The following is a 16,774-nucleotide window of genomic DNA, read 5'->3' as shown; positions in this document are numbered from 1 at the left end:
CAATCTCATATGAGAAAATTAATTGTTGCTACATGCTTATGCATTAAAGAGGAGTCCATTATCTGTTGTCTATGTTGTCCCGGTATGGATGTCTAAGTTGAGAATAATCAATAGCGAGAAATCCGATGCGAGCTTTCTCCTTAGACCTTTGTACAGGCGGCATAGAGGTACCCCTTTGTGACACTTGGTTAAAACATGTGCATTGCGATAATCCCGGTAATCCAAGCTAATTAGGACAAGGTGCGGGCACTATTAGTATACTATGCATGAGGCTTGCAACTTGTAAGATATAATTTCCATAACACATATGCTTTATTACTACCGTTGACAAAATTGTTTCTTGTTTTCAAAACTAAAGCTCTAGCACAAATATAGCAATTGATGCTTCCCTCTGCGAAGGGCCATTCTTTTACTTTTATTGTTGAGTCAGTTCACCTATTTCTCTCCACCTCAAGAAGCAAACACTTGTGTGAACTGTGCATTGATTCCTACATACTTGCATATTGCACTTATTATATTACTCTATGTTGACAATATCCATTAGATATACATGTTACAAGTTGAAAGCAACCGCTGAAACTTAATCTTCCTTTGTGTTGCTTCAATGCTTTTACTTTGAATTATTGCTTTATGAGTTAACCCTTATGCAAGACTTATTGATGCTTGTCTTGAAGTACTATTCATGAAAAGTCTTTGCTATATGATTCACTTGTTTACTCATGTCATATACATTGTTTTGATCGCTGCATTCACTACATATGCTTTACAATAGTATGATCAAGGTTATGATGGCATGTCACTCCAGAAATTATCTTTGTTTATCGTTTACCTGCTCGGGACGAGCAGGAACTAAGCTTGGGGATGCTGATACGTCTCCGACGTATCGATAATTTCTTATGTTCCATGCCACATTATTGATGATATCTACATGTTTTATGCACACTTTATGTCATATTCATGCATTTTCTGGAACTAACCTATTAACAAGATGCCGAAGTGCCGATTCTTTGTTTCTGCTGTTTTTGGTTTCAGAAATCCTAGTAAGAAAATATTCTCGGAATTGGACGAAATCAACGCCCAGGGTCCTATTTTGCCACGAAGCTTCCAGAAGACCGAAGAGGAGACGAAGTGGGGCCACGAGGTGGCCAAACCACAGGGCGGCGCGGCCCAAGCCCTGGCCGCGCCGACCTGTAGTGTGGGCCCCTCGTGACGCCCCTTGACCTGCCCTTCCGTCTACAAATAGCCTTCGTCGCGAAAACCCCAGTACCGAGAGCCACGATACGGAAAACCTTCCAGAGACGCCGCCGCCGCCAATCCCATCTCAGGGGATTCAGGAGATCGCCTCCGGCACCCTGCCGGAGAGGGGAATCATCTCCCGGAGGACTCTATGCCGCCATGGTCGCCTCCGGAGTGATGTGTGAGTAGTCTACCCCTGGACTATGGGTCCATAGCAGTAGCTAGATGGTTATCTTCTCCCCATTATGCTTAATTGTCGGGTCTTGTGAGCTGCCGAACATGATCAAGATCATCTATCTGTAATTCTATATGTTGTGTTTGTTGGGATCCGATGAATAGAGAATACTTGTTATGTTGATTATCAAATTTATATCTATGTGTTGTTTATGATCTTGCATGCTCTCCGTTATTAGTAGAGGCTCTGGCCAAGTTTTTGCTATTAACTCCAAGAGGGAGTATTTATGCTCGATAGTGGGTTCATGTCTCCGTGAATCTGGGGGAGTGACAGAAACCTCTAAGATTATGGATGTGCTGTTGCCACTAGGGATAAAACATTGGTGCTATGTTCGAGGATGTAGTTACTGATTACATTACGCGCAATACTTAATGCAATTGTCTGTTGTTATCAACTTAATACTGGAGGGGGTTCGGATGATAACCTGAAGGTGGACTTTTTAGGCATAGATGCATGCTGGATAGCGGTCTATGTACTTTGTCGTAATGCCCAATTAAATCTCACTATACTTATCATAATATGTATATGCATGGTCATGCCCTCTTTATTTGTCAATTGCCCAACTGTAATTTGTTCACCCAACATGCTGTTTATCTTATGGGAGAGACACCTCTAGTGAACTGTGGACCCCGGTCCAATTCTCTTTACTGAAATACAATCTACTGCAATACTGTTCTACTGTTTTTCTGCAAATCATCATCCACACTATACCTCTAATCCTTTGTTACAGCAAGCCGGTGAGATTGACAACCTCGCTGTTTTGTTGGGGCAAAGTACTTGGTTTGTGTTGTGCAGGTTCCACGTTGGCGCCGGAATCCCTGGTGTTGCGCCACACTACATCTCGCCGCCATCAACCTTCAACGTGCTTCTTGGCTCCTACTGGTTCGATAAACCTTGGTTTCATACTGAGGGAAAACTTGCCGCTGTACGCATCACACCTTCCTCTTGGGGTTCCCAACGGACGCGTGCTGTACGCGTATCAGGATGCTAACCCGAAGATGGACTTTTTAGGCATAGATGCATGCTGGATAGCGGTCTATGTACTTTGTCGTAATGCCCTAAGTAAATCTCATATTAGTCATCATGATATGTATGTGCATTGTTATGCCCTCTCTATTGGTCAATTGCCCAACTGTAATTTGTTCACCCAACATGCTATTTCTTATTGGAGAGACACCACTAGTGAACTGTGGACCCCGGTCCATTCTTTTACATCTGAATACAATCTACTGCAATCATTGTTCTCTACTGTTCTTCGCAAACAAACATCATTTTCCACACCATACATTTAATCATTTGTTTACAGCAAGCCGGTGAGATTGACAACCTCACTGTTAAGTTGGGGCAAAGTATTTTGATTGTGTTGTGCAGGTTTCACGTTGGCGCCGGAATTCCTGGTGTTGCGCCGCACTACACTCCTCCACCAACAACCTTCACGTGGCCCTTGACTCCTACTGGTTCGATAAACCTTGGTTTCTTACTGAGGGAAACTTGCTGATGTACGCATCACACCTTCCACTTGGGGTTCCCAACGGGCGTGTGCTTTACGCGTCAACAGTCTCCTCCGGCTGTGCTGCTCCATCAACCTCCTCTTCTTCTACACCGACGGACATCTCCAGCTGCTGCACCGTCGACCTTGGACTCCTCCTGCAACAACCGCCACGACCTCCTCCGGCCTCCTCCACCTCCGACGGCCACAACCTTCTCTGGCCTCCTCCTCCTACTCCTCCTCCGGGCCTCCTATTCCTCCTACGGCCTCCTCCTCATCCGGCCTCCTACTCCACCTCCGGCCTACTGCCCCGTCGACCTTGGCCTCCTCTACTACAATGACGACACCACAACCACTCACGAGCTAGATCTAGATCTAGATCTAGATTTGATTTTTTTTTGTTTTATGGTATAACTTACCACCGACGCACTAGGCAGGTGCGCCGGGGATAACTCGCATTACTACCAGCGCACCAAGCCATTACCACCGGCATGTTCCCACCGGCGGGCGCTGGTGCGCCGGCAGTAGCCATTTTAGGTGCACCGGCAACAAGGCTTTTCCTAGTAGTGGGTAGTGTCACATGAAAATAGCAGCACCTAGTTAAGGCTCCGACCTATAAAGAACTAGAAGGATACCCGCGCGTTGCAGCGGGAATTTCACCGATAACCCTATTTTGTAAAAAAACAAAAGGATATAAGTTGATTGGAATAGGATGTTATGTGTAGGAACATGCATGATTCAATTGACGCAAATAGTCAAGAGGCTAACTTAAAAATACTAACTTGAAATGTTTATGTAGTTGGCGGCTAAAAGTGGATGATGTGGATAATTGGATGGCTTAAAAATTAGATGATGTGTCTTGCATGTAGAGTATTAATGAATGTTAGTGAGGGATGACATGGACAATTGGATGGCTAATAGATTGGATGATGTGGATAGCTTGCATGTTGAGATAGACAACTTAAATGACCCTCTAGTGGGGTTTTGCTTTGTAAGAGATATAGATTAAACTTGACAAGCTACTCATCATTCTTGTAGGAAGTTTAAATGCCAAGTAAATCCATGATGCCCTCGGGAACTCGTTTTCATCATATTAGTTCACACCAATACACACTTGAGCTTGTCATCTTAATTGAGAAGGGGATTGGACTTTCTCTGAAAAGATCTTATTATTATTATTGCATTTTAATTTTAGTATTTTACTTTTCCTGCAACATTACACCCAAAATACCACAACCTTTGCAACTTTCATTATATTTCCTGCTAGATTTACTAACCAATACCTTCAGCTTTTCGTGGGTTCGACAACATTTTCTTATTTAAAAGGTACTACAGTTGATCTCCTGCACTTGGGAGTCATCAGCAAGGTGTGGCTATGCGTAGGTTGATTGTGTGTCCGTTCGATGGCCCCCCTCCAGGCCCTTATATGTGAGGCTGGGTCCCGAGAATCCCAGTCCGGATCGATTACAAGTTAAGGGAGATCTATCCCAGTTTCTTTTTTAAGCTATTTCTTTGTCTTGCACTCCAAGGACCCGAAAAATCTGTGTCCTTCTCAAAGTGGGAACGTCCTGGACCGTCTTTGTCATGGTAGTGCTTCTCTTCGGCCCCTGTTGGGCTGAACAAGGTAGGTAAATTTTGAAACAGAAAAATTCAAAACTGTTCAAAAAAAGAAGATTTAAAATTTGGACAAAAAATGTTTTGGAACAAAAATAAGAAAATCTGTTCAAAAAGAAAATTTCGAATTTGAATAAAAAAGTTTTGGAACAAAAAACTAAAATCTGTTCCAAAATGAAAATTTCGAATTTGAACAGAAAATATCGAACAAAAAAAGTCGAAAAAGAAACGAAAATCCAAAAAACCTGCAAAGAAACAAACAAAACAAAAGAACCAGCAAAAAAGGGAAAACCCCACCGAAAAACAGAAAACCTGTTTATGTGCGGTAATGGGCCGCGGCCGGGCGATGCTAGACCGCATCGCTAGCGAGCGAGCGATGATGTATAGGTTTTCCCTCGAGGACAGCGACGGCAAAAGAATTGGTTTGCTGCCTCTACCGATCTCCTGCTCCTCCTCTAGTCCAGCAATAAGCTGGCAAAAGAATTTAACCGACACCGACACCGGCGGCACCGATCGACACCGGCGACTCCCAACCCCCCGCCGCGGCGTCGATGTGGTTCAATCTGGATGGCCTTCCGGTGTGCTTCCCGTACGCGGCGATCTACCCGGAGCAGCGCGCGTACATGGGGGAGCTGAAGCGCGCCCTGGACGCGCGCGGCCACGCGGTGCTGGAGATGCCGACGGGCACCGGTAAGACGGCGGCGCTCCTCTCCCTCATCACCTCCTACGCCCTCGCCAACCCCTCCCGCCCGCTCCGCCTCCTCTACTGCACCCGCACCGTCCACGAGATGGACAAGACCCTAGCCCAGCTCCGCCTCCTCTTCTCCCACCTCCCGGACCCGTCCCACCTCCTCGCGCTCGGCCTCTCCTCCCGCAAGAACCTTTGCGTCCACCCACAGGTGTCCGCATCCGCCGCCGTCGACACCGGCTGCAGACGCCTCACCGCGTCCTGGGTCCGCGAGAAGGCCGCCTCCGACACCCCGCTCTGCGACTACTTCGAGACATTCGACACCGCAGCTCACAGGGGCGACCTCGCCTCCTACATTTCACCCGGGGTCTACACCCTCGCTGACCTCCGCTCGCTCGGCTGCCAGCGCCGGATATGCCCCTACTTCCTTGCCAGGCACCTGGTCAAGCACGCCAATGTGGTGGTCTACACTTACCAGTACCTGCTCGACCCCAAGGTGGCCAGCATCGTCTCCCCGGAGATGGAGATGATGATGCACAAGGAGTGTGTGGTTGTGTTCGATGAGGCGCATAACATCGACAACGTCTGCATTGAGGCGCTCAGCGTCACCATCCGCAAGCAGACGCTAGAAGGTGCCCAACGAAACCTGCGGCACATCTCGCAAGAGATTGATAGGTAGGTAAAAAAGGCTGCATCTTTTGAGGAGGATTAATTAAACGGATCAATCATCAAACTGTTAGATGATGGATTGGTCTTTATTTGGTTTGAATCAAGGTTCAAGGCCACCGATGCCAATAAGCTTCGTGCCGAATACAATAGGCTTGTGGATGGATTGGCACACAGCGGGCATCTGCCAAGTGAGTTTTCTAGCTTCCCCTCTGATTGCAGCATTGTTTATATTATATATGGCCTTGATTACCTGGACAGTGTTTTTAAAGTAATGTATGTGTTTCTTGTCATCAAGTATCGGACGCCTGGCTTGCAAATCCAGCCTTGCCTCACGACATTCTCAAGGAGGCCGTAAGTGGAAATATCAGAAGGGCTGACCATTTTCTCGCTGCCTTGTGGAGACTTGTGTCGTTCTTAGATCAACGGCTTGAGACAGAAAATGTCGTGAATGAAAGACCTGTTTCCTTTGCTGATTCAATCTATTCCCTCACTGTAATTGACGAGGAAATGCTGAGGTTTTTTTATGACCGCTTACAATCTCTATTGATTACCCTGGAGATAACCGATACAGATGAATTCATGCACATCCAAAAAATTTGTGACTTCGCCACACTGATCGGAACTTATACACGGGGTTTTTCTATAATAACTGAACCCTATGATGATAGAATGCCTAATATTCGTGATCCTGTGATTCAGGTATCCAGCCAGCATATCCTATAAGATTTTAGTGTGATAGTTACCAAACTACATTGTTGATGTGCTAATGAGATTCTATATGTTGCAGCTTAGTTGCCATGATGCTTCACTCGCAATACAGCCTGTTTTCAATCGTTTTCAAACTGTTGTCATCACTTCAGGAACTCTCAGCCCAATCGATCTGTATCCTCGTCTTTTGAATTTTACTCCTGTTATAAGCAGGAGCTTCACGATGTCCTTAACAAGGGATTGCATATGTCCCATGGTATTAACACGAGGAAGGTATGATCTGGATCAATTTGAGCTTTGTATTTCAAATTTGAATATTTGGAAACATACGCATATTAGCTGCTTCTTAGCGTAGTAGAATAACATGAGGCTATTTTTGCAACCGATTTAGTTCTCAAAATTCTTGTTTTACTGGTGTAGTTGCGAATCTTGCTGTGTAACTTCATTCATTCCATCATTTTCAGTGATCAGCTACCTGTGAGTACCAAGTTCGACATGCGCAGTGATCCTGGTGTTGTGAGGAACTATGGGCGCCTCTTGCTAGAAATGGCTTCTGCTGTGCCAGATGGGATAGTCTGTTTCGTTGTCAGTTACTCCTACATGGATGGCATTGTCAGCAGCTGGAACGACATGGGAATTTTACAGGTTATTTCTCTCACCAGTACATTATTCTGCTATGGAGATGTCTAGAGTTTTAGACATTAGTTCAATGTAAGTAACTCAATAGATTGTTGCCATAGATCTAGTTATATCGCCATGAGCAAGTCAGCCAATTTCCTAAATCAACCACCTCAATTGAACAACTAGACTAGATCTTCTGGAACACTGTCAATTATAATAAAATAATAAATCATATGGGTTTTAACTATTTATACTGTTTAAACCTTCTAGTGTCATATTTTTTTAATATGCAGATTTCTCCGTGCACTTGTGTACCGCTAAGTGGTGAATGGTGCGCTGAGCTGGATTCACATTAAAGACTAAAGAGTATCAACTGCTTGTGTAGAGATTTTCTGTGTTTTTATAATCACCAAAACATATGAAGTTGATTAGGGTAGTACCACTAGACAGATAATTTGTAACCTTTCAGCAAAGAATTAAGAATCACATTAGTTGTATATGCAATTTGGTCATGTAGTATAAAGAGATGAAATATTACTAAAATCATGCCACCCTCAGTTTCTACACTGCATTCTTGACGGCGTCCACCCCTTCTTCCTCTTGTATGATTTTGTAGTTGGCTCATGTTGCCAAGATAAATATAACACATTAGTCCCCTAAGAATGAACATCTTATGATGCTATTGTGCAGGACATCATGCAACACAAGTTGGTATTCATTGAAACACCAGATGTTGTTGAGACAACATTGGCTCTTGATAATTACAGAAAAGCATGCGATTGTGGAAGAGGTGCAGTCTTCTTCTCAGTTGCCAGGTTTGTTCTCTTAATTGTAGTCTGAGACCACCCTTCAAAATAACACTACCAGTATTGCTTTACTGTCTGAATCCAGTTTTGACTTTTGACATCGATGAAAGTAGTTATCACTCTATTAATGGTGATTTATTGTTATATTGTGATCAAGGAAAATTTCCATTTACTCAAACCTCTTGGAAAGAATCCTTCGTTTTTCCGATAGTGCAATCAAACAGACTTTGGGTGCAAATTGCAATCCCATGTTCTTTCCTATTCCTGCATTTCCGGGATCTTGGGAATGAAAGAGGCCTTGAATTTGCATGAAAGAATAGAGTTTAGTACTGTGATGATTTCATTATTACTCCCTCCACTCCGAAATAATTGAAGTTCTAGTTTTGTCCTAAGTCAAACTACTTTAAGTTTTACCAACTTTACAGAAAAATATACCAACATCTGGATTTTAGAACACCAATTTAGTTTTTATTAAATTTCTTATACAATGTTGATTGGATATTGATATTTTTTTCTTTAAATCAGGTCAAACTTAGTGAAGTTTGAGTTAGGACAAAACCAGAAATTCAATTATTTTGGAACCGGAGGGGGTAGCTTGTTTTATTGTGATCAGTAGGATATGATGCATTATTCCTTTGGCACTATGAGTTAATATATCGAGTTACATATCCTAAAACATAGTTCTTGCAGATTGACAACATATTAAATAATGAGTATCCATGACTATGCAAGATGTGCATGCATAATAATAAGATTATCGCAACAAGCCAACAACAGTTCACTCTTGCTAACAATATGATCTAATCAGTGGCAAAGTTGCGGAAGGTATTGATTTCGATCGACACTATGGAAGACTTGTGATCATGTTTGGTGTTCCATTCCAGTACACACTCAGCAAGTAAGGTCCACTGTACTTTTATACAGTTAGATTTAATTTTGTGCACCCTCGGTCTTGCCAATAAGATAGTACCCTCTCTGTCCTGTAATATAAGATGTTATTACAACCAGTATAGGAGTTAATAGGTTGTAATAACATCTATATTATGGGACGGAGGGAGTATTACTTTTCTAGTTATTTTTTTGCCCGTGAGTGGTTCTTCATATGCATACACAAGTAATACTATGTCAACAGAATGACATCTCAATGTTTTGGCCTGTAATGGTATCTTTCTAATAGCTTTCTCTTATACATGTCCTATGTCTGAGCAGGATATTGAGTGCTAGGCTGGAGTACCTAAGAGAAACTTTTCAGATAGAGGAGGGTGACTTCTTGACTTTTGATGCGTTGGTACTAATTCTGCTTCGGTTACAAGGGAAAAGGGCATGCTGATTTGTTGATTTTATGTATCATTACATCTTAAAGATCTCCTAACAAAGTTTTCCCGCATGTTGAATTCTGTGAACGTCAGAGGCAAGCTGCTCAATGTGTCGGCCGTGTGATCCGTTCGAAAGCAGATTATGGAATGATGATATTTGCTGACAAGAGGTACTTGCTACAGCCTTGACGTGGTTAAGAACATTAGAGCTTAGAGGATCATCAGGAAAGCCTGACATATTGTTGGGTGTAAATAGTTGGCAAGTGTAGTATGCTTGAGACAAAAAAACAAATCTTTTGCTCTTTAGATTGGTCAAGCAATTTTTGAGTTGTGCATTGCTGAAATAGCAAGTTCAAAGTATGTTGCATTGAACATGTGATACACTGATGGTCAACCAGCGAGAAACTGTTTTTGTTCAATCTGATTTAGTGAAATGCCCTTTGGAGTTAGATATGCTGCATAAAATTGGGCTTTGCAACTAAGAAGTCCACTTTTAGTCAGTGTTTTTGGCAAATAGAACTGGCTGTAATAATTGCTTCATCTGATTCTTGGGTGCTCTGGGCCTGGGGTACACCATATATCAAACATATAGTGCTCATGGAACATAAATATGTTCTGCTAGATCTGTTTTAGTTATTTTTATCATGGTTCTTTTAAGTTCATCATTTCAATAGAACTTGTTCTGCATATTTCCCTGCCTTATTGGTCACTGTACTCCTGCTTGCTAAGTGCCATGCCATTTGTGACTTGTAGATACAGTCGGCATGATAAACGGTCTAAACTGCCAGGGTGGATACTGCCACACTTGCACGCTGCACACCTCAATCTGAGCACCGACATGGCTCTGCATACTGCCCGTGAGGTATGCTCCCTTGCACCGTTTTGCTGCTTTGTGACATAGTAAGCGTGCACGTGCGACGCACGATTTATGTTAAGTTCTCCAAGCACAAAATTTATAGTGTGTCTTGTTAAAGTAAAGCATGTTATTTGCGATGATTAGACTCTGCGTGAATACCGTCAGCCATAATAAACGTAGTAATCAGTGAGAAAATGGTCATCAATGGTAATTATCCAAAGCTGTAATCTTCCTTAAAATAGACATCTACAATTTGTATATATTGGTCCATGACTAAATCAAACGGATTTAATATTTATTTGTTCAGTGCAGTACTTTGTACACTCCAACCCATTGTTTTGCACTGGTGCCACCCTTCGAAATAGGAGCGCAATGCTCAATTATCAACTATTACTGAAACTTTATGCCTCTTATATTCTCAGTACCATCAAAAAAGTGGGAAGTACTTTAGTAGCTAACAAGAATAATAAATACATGAACTAATTTCCAGAAATAGGACGTGTATATGGAAGAAGGGCATCATGGTCAAAATATGAACATGCAAAGAGAGATTTGAGGGGTTGGGATGTACCTAAAGACTTGGCTGTTGATAGGACTGCATGGAGATCAACAATCCATGTGCCAGAACCTTAGTTTACCTTTTTTTTCTTCCTTTTTTTTTTTCTTTTTCTTTCTCCTTCTTGTTTTAGTTTCCTTCTTTTGGTTTTCTTCTTCTATTGAGTTTCATATCTAGCCTACCCCATCTTGCTTGGGAAAAAGGCTTTGATGTTGTTGTTGTTCATGGATGTTTTTCTAACCTGCCGTGTTTTTCTAAGTTTTGTTTAACTAACCATGAACCATCTAGTTTTGTTCATAACACAAATAAGCTTGCAACTGTTTTGTAACAGTTCCTCCGGAGGATGGCGCAGCCGTATGACAAGGCAGTGAGCGGGCAGAAGACGCTCTTGACCGAGGAGGACCTGCAGGGCATGTCTCAGGACGACATGGAGATGTGAAACTGAGAGAGTTCTATGTAGTCTGCAGTAGGGGATTTGCTTATTTCCCCCATTTTACTTTGCACCTTGATTATTTGCCGAGATGTACTTCTCTTCAAGTAGCACAACAAAAGCCTCGTGCTATGGCCACACAAGGACTCCCTCGCCGTCGCCCACATTTGGCCCTCCACCTCCGCATTCGACTGGTACATGTCTGCATGAACCCACTTATGTTTGGAAATTGCCTCTGTATAAAAACAGTACCTGGCATACTATGAATGGACTATTTGATTGTGCCAAATTGTGCTATGCCCGACGAGCATGCATTGCCAACTGAGGGTGTGCATCGTCATGGGAAACTTACTATAGAAATTAGTTAATTATTGGAAAAAGTTAAGCCCAAGCCTAGCCCATGTTTGCTCCTACGGGGCTGTCCTTTATCAGGTCTTGCAAAAAATAATATAACTCCATGACATATGAGTTGGCTTCATTTTATTTTATTTACATGTACTTAATGGATCTTTTGCTTAATAATTTTATTATTACATCTTGTGCAATTGCAGTTGCTAATTAATAAATGCCGAGCATGGCGAATAGATGAGAAGCTAAATACAGTACACTATTTGTCAGATTCCCCTAAAAACTTATCAGATAGGACAAAGTCAGGCATCATTCATCCAGTATATACCCTGAATTATATACCTGGTTAAAAATCTGCCCAAGGTTCAATGCAGATGTAAGGTTTCATGTAGGAAAAAAAAAATCTGAAACAGCAATTTTGACATACAAAAGGAATACCAGCATTGTCAAATTTTGCAGAGTCAATAGACCAGAAGTCATTAGAATTTATTAATATCAGCATATATATATACACACTTGGCACCCTAGCAATAAATTTAAGTATCGAGCACAAAAATAATGACCACAAAGTAAGTGTCTTAGAAGTTAGAACTAAATATGGTAGTAACACATTCATGATTATTTAAGTGAGCCTCTTGAAAACACCAGCTGTAGCAAAGTATGTTTTAGTTTCGGCAGATAATTCAAGGTACCTTCTACCTGATCCTTGTAGCACCCCACTTTTTCTGTGTTGTTTGTTTGTCTAGATAGCAAAAATATGAATAGTCATTTTTTTTTTTAGATAGCAAAAATATGGGTAAACAAAAACTTTTTAAAAACTCTTGTTGCATTGTCATGCATGTACAAACACAGAAGTCTGAATTGGATAAAAAGAAAGAAGCAAACCAGAGGAGTCGTAGGTAGGATTTGTTTGGGCCATTGGCCCTTCCCTTGTCCTAATGGAACCAATGGAAAAGGGTAGGGTTGTTCAAAAAAAAAAAGGGTAGGGTCATCAAGTAGAGGCTTCGCCTTTCTCTTCGGATTGGCCAGTAACTCCATTTAAAAAAAAATCTTTGCATCCATGTGAGTGCATTAGGTCAAATATTCAAATTCAGATTTTGTTTGAAATCAAATAAAGCCACTATGGTCAAGTGACGATGAAAACACTCACACACACACACACTTGGTTGACCTCATAGACCAAACCCTAGACCCCTTCCCCTCTCATTTCTGAAACCAAATCGGAAACCTCTTATTTTAGTGAACAAAGTTTCAGTTAAAGATTCTGCTGGCTTATATTTTGCCTCGACTTTGCCCCTTGCTCATTATCTCGTCTTTGCTCTAAAAAATCATCTATAAAATTCTTGTTGAAGCTGGCACTCCCCTCTTTCCAAAAAAACAAACCCCATTTCATTTGAGCATGCGCTGCTTACACTAAAATCGACAAAATGGTTCAATACCATTTTCTGGCAACACGACCATTACCTCTATTCTTCTCTATTTGGCTTCAGAACCGTTCCTAGTCTCACCCAAACCCTTTTGAGAAGTTTACTAATTAACGGAGGAAAAGTTGCTGTTCAAATGTATTTTTTTTTATAAAATTATTATTCTTCCTTCATTCTATTTATACTCAGAATTGGTCACACTCCATAAAGGGTGACCTAAACTAAATCTAGTAACACTTATTTTCGAGTGCTATGTTCAAGACATCCATATTATCTCTCTGATTAATCTTCTCTCTTTATTGCTTTGGACAAATTCTTATGAAGACGCCTTCCAACTTTATTATATTAAGCATTAATCTTCTTTTCCTTGTATATCTATCAAAGTCTTTTCTCACTTCCTCTAACCCGCCAAACTGAATTCCTCCATCATCAACACCTATTGGGTGAGCTCTGTATGCATCACACTCCCACAACTAAACCCTATTCCAGGACTGCTCGCCGCCGTCCCGTTCAATTCCAGCCGATGTCGCCGTCGCGCGCTGCCAGGAGACGACCGATTGGGAGGAAACAGGGATTCATTCAGTGGGAGGCGACACCTGTGGTGACTTCGTCAATTTCAAGATTCAATCCGCCGGCTCAGTCTTCCGGAGGTGCTCATAGGGGTAGGGTGTGCGTGTGTGCGTTCATAGGGGTGAGTGTATGCGTGTATGTGAGCGTCTGCGTTTGTACTGTGTTTCTCAAAAAAAAAAAAAAGAACTAACCTGATCTATGTAGCCAATATTTCTCACCAAAAATGTGAAATCGGCCGAATTGTGATTCTGTCAAAGTGTCCAGCCTAGTGATCGCTGCTGACCACAATTAGGCCCGACTTTCGACCTCTCCCAAATCTTCATCTCTCACCCAAGTGTTGCTCTGTAAAATCCCTTGTAAACTTGGTACTTCTCTCTCTTTCTGCAAAGAAGAATCATCTTGTTTAGAGCTCTTTGCTGATCTGAGAAAAAATGTGAAATCGGATGGACTTCATGTGTTGGCAATGTGATCCTTGCCATTATCCTTCTTGCCAAAGCCGTTTCTCTCTATTTTTTTAAGAGTAAACCGCATGGGCGGTCCTAATTCTTTGCCGGTGCCTTCACTTTAGTCCCTATTCTTTAAAATTGAACATCTCAGTCCTAAATCTTTGGTTAGTTGCTCACCCGAGGTCCTATTTTGGTTTGACCCATATTGACCTGCCTGCGTGGCGTTTGACCACTGCCACATCAATAGTGAGACAAAGGAGGCTACCGGTTGGACTTGCAAATTCGCAAAATAGCCCCCTTCTTTATATTTCTTCCCAAGCCACAAACCATTTTCCTTTCTTCTCCAAATCTTGGGCGGCCCTAGATCTCTTACTCGCGTGATGGAGCAAGCTGGACCCGCTCACGAGCTTGCTCCAGCACCTCCTCTGACTAATGCGGAGAAAGCTGGACACCTACCTCCTCTAGTCATTGCACCGCGCCAGCCAAGGCGATGACGAGCCGATGCGCATGGTCGCCGGTGATGGAGCTTCTCTGCAGGAGGACTGGAGGCTGCCCTTGCGCGCGATGAGGACAACCGCGACGCCCAGGTCTGTTGCGACACCCAGGTTTGCTGTGACGCCCATGCCATGCGCAAGCAACAGTCTCCGGGCCGGTCGATCCCGTCGATGAACTGTTTGGCTGGGAGCGCAGCAATCGCTGACGAGGTGTGCACGCAAGACCTCATTGTGTGGCCTACGCCCTAGTCGAGTATGAATCCGACGAGCTCGTCGTCGTGTCCGTGCACCAATGAAGGTAGGGACCACATGTACGCCGGCCTCGCGGAATCGAACGGCCTCGAGTTGTGCGAGGGAGCGACCGTGGCAGAAAGGGGTGCGGATAGAAATATGGACCGTATTTTGGAAGAAATACAACCCCAAGGGCCTATTAGCAAATATGTAGGGTGAGCTGTCTGTCTCCTAGGCCCCAGTGTCGATGTGGTAGGGGTCAACGCTGGTCAGAACGATTTAGAACCTTACATGAACCATTTATGAAAGATTTAGGACTAAGATGTTTAATTTTAAAGAATAGAGACTAAGCAAAGAATTGGGACCGCCCGTGCGGTTTACTCTTTTTTTAATCACCACCCCATCTTCTGACCTCTCCAATGCCTCTCTTCTCTTCCTCTCTGGTCGACTCCCTAGTGGAACTCCACATTGCCCTTCTCCTTTGATTGGTTTTGGGAAAGATGAGGGAGAAGGAGAGGCATATGCGTGTCTATGTTTTGGATAAGGAGAAGACCAGCTGCCTCTTCTTTCCCATTCCCCTATGCAAGCCCGAACCGCACGACCCCTCTCAACGTATGATCACTCCTGGAGACAGCCCTAGCTCGACCTGGTCCTATGCCCAAGCTTATACCCGGACACATCTACTCCCTCCATCTAGAAATATAAGATTGTTTAGTTATTTTTAGAGTAGACTAGATACAAACTAGAAATGGTGAACTTATACTAAAAGTAAACTAGATACACACCAAAGTGGGTGAATTAAAACAAAAGACAAAACGTCTTATATATACGCACGGAGGGAGTAGTATGGCATGTGCGTCTTGGAGCTTTTCAACCCGCACCACTGCGCCACTAGGGTTCTCTGCATAACCTCTCTGCCATCGCCCACTCCCGAGGCACGCACCGCTCCCAAAATCTCTCTCCCCCGTGCTCGACCTGCTCATGAACACCACGACCCTGGCCCCGTTGCGTTCCCAGTGGTGCACCAGCGGCCCTGTAAACCTCCAGGAATAGAAGGCATTGTGACAATATTTTGGCGTTGTTTATCTTACTCACTTGTGGTATCTACGTCTCGCACGCCCCATCAAACAACTTAGAGCATCTCCAGCGGAGGCTCTATAACGCGCGCGCTAAAATAACTGCTAGTATAGCGCATGGGGGGTAATTTTTCACCCTCTGGAAGGCGCGGCAAACTCGCACGCGCTGTAAAAAATTTCACGCGCGCGGCTGTTGGCGTCTGAAACCCACCGGCGAGTAGCGACGGGCAACACGTAGAGCCGGGAGGCTCCCAGAACTGCGGTTGAACCTGGTCCCTCGAACGACGGCCCGCAAAGCTCCGGCACGCACGTCCGATGCTGGTGCAAGGGCGTGCCACCTGACCTATACCTGGTCAGGAAGGTGATGGATTTCTTCGCTTAGTTTCCTGCATGGCATACACGTAAACATTAAATACGAGCCTCGATCGGCTCTCAGGTTGTCCTGTGAATCGGCTCAAGGAGCCGATCCACCCATGATTCGTATGAGATCTACGATAACATGGTGGTCCTGCTTGATCAATATTCAGCTAAAACGACCTACGACGATCTAGGGTTTTCACCACATAATCGGAACATCCTACACGTGATTGAGCCTGGCAGCCACGCAAGATGATAATAGGCCAGCCCTAGATAAGGCCTAAAAACCAACATAGAGTTGATTCCCGGAACATCTTCTCTAGGGCTAGCAAACTACACCCTACGTACTACTGGATCCTTCAACCCGTTTGTAAGGCCTAACTATGCAGATATTAAACTAATCCTTGAAGAACAAGGAGCAATCGTAACGGATCGGATCTACCGAACAATGACTAAGCAGGGTGCCACCCTTGCACCTCAGATCGGTACAAGGGTGGCTAGATATCTAGGGATAGCATAGCTAATCAAATACATCTAGAAAGTACTGATGCTAACCCTAACATATCAACGATAACTACGTTCCTCGCCATCAACAAGGCTTCAG

General features: G+C 43.4%; 1 protein-coding gene across 1 annotated transcript; it reads left to right on the top strand.

Annotated features, from left to right (window-relative positions):
• Window positions 1-5,094: 5,094 nt before the first annotated feature.
• LOC127349000 (general transcription and DNA repair factor IIH helicase subunit XPD-like) lies at window positions 5,095-11,515 on the top strand. The gene is made up of 11 exons (XM_051374836.2): window positions 5,095-5,937; window positions 6,037-6,119; window positions 6,227-6,630; window positions 6,719-6,912; window positions 7,104-7,284; window positions 7,951-8,075; window positions 8,875-8,964; window positions 9,276-9,354; window positions 9,476-9,552; window positions 10,136-10,244; window positions 11,126-11,515. The coding sequence occupies exons 1-11, from the start codon at window positions 5,126-5,128 to the stop codon at window positions 11,231-11,233; spliced, it is 2,262 nt and encodes a 753-aa protein (XP_051230796.1). The 5' UTR covers window positions 5,095-5,125; the 3' UTR covers window positions 11,234-11,515.
• Window positions 11,516-16,774: the final 5,259 nt, after the last annotated feature.

The sequence above is a fragment of the Lolium perenne genome, chromosome 4 (assembly GCF_019359855.2).
Source record: "Lolium perenne isolate Kyuss_39 chromosome 4, Kyuss_2.0, whole genome shotgun sequence".
Taxonomy (NCBI): Eukaryota; Viridiplantae; Streptophyta; class Magnoliopsida; order Poales; family Poaceae; genus Lolium; species Lolium perenne.
The sequence above is the reverse complement of the archived record's forward strand: the minus strand, read 5'-3'. Positions and strand labels throughout refer to the sequence as shown.

Bases quoted from the DNA above. Each gene is read 5' to 3' on its own strand.
- LOC127349000 (XM_051374836.2), top strand. From the start codon at position 5,126: ATGTGGTTCAATCTGGATGGCCTTCCGGTGTGCTTCCCGTACGCGGCG. The intron at 9,355-9,475 runs GTACTAATTCTG...TGTGAACGTCAG, and splicing joins TCTTGACTTTTGATGCGTTG to AGGCAAGCTGCTCAATGTGT. The intron at 9,553-10,135 runs GTACTTGCTACA...TGTGACTTGTAG, and splicing joins ATGATATTTGCTGACAAGAG to ATACAGTCGGCATGATAAAC.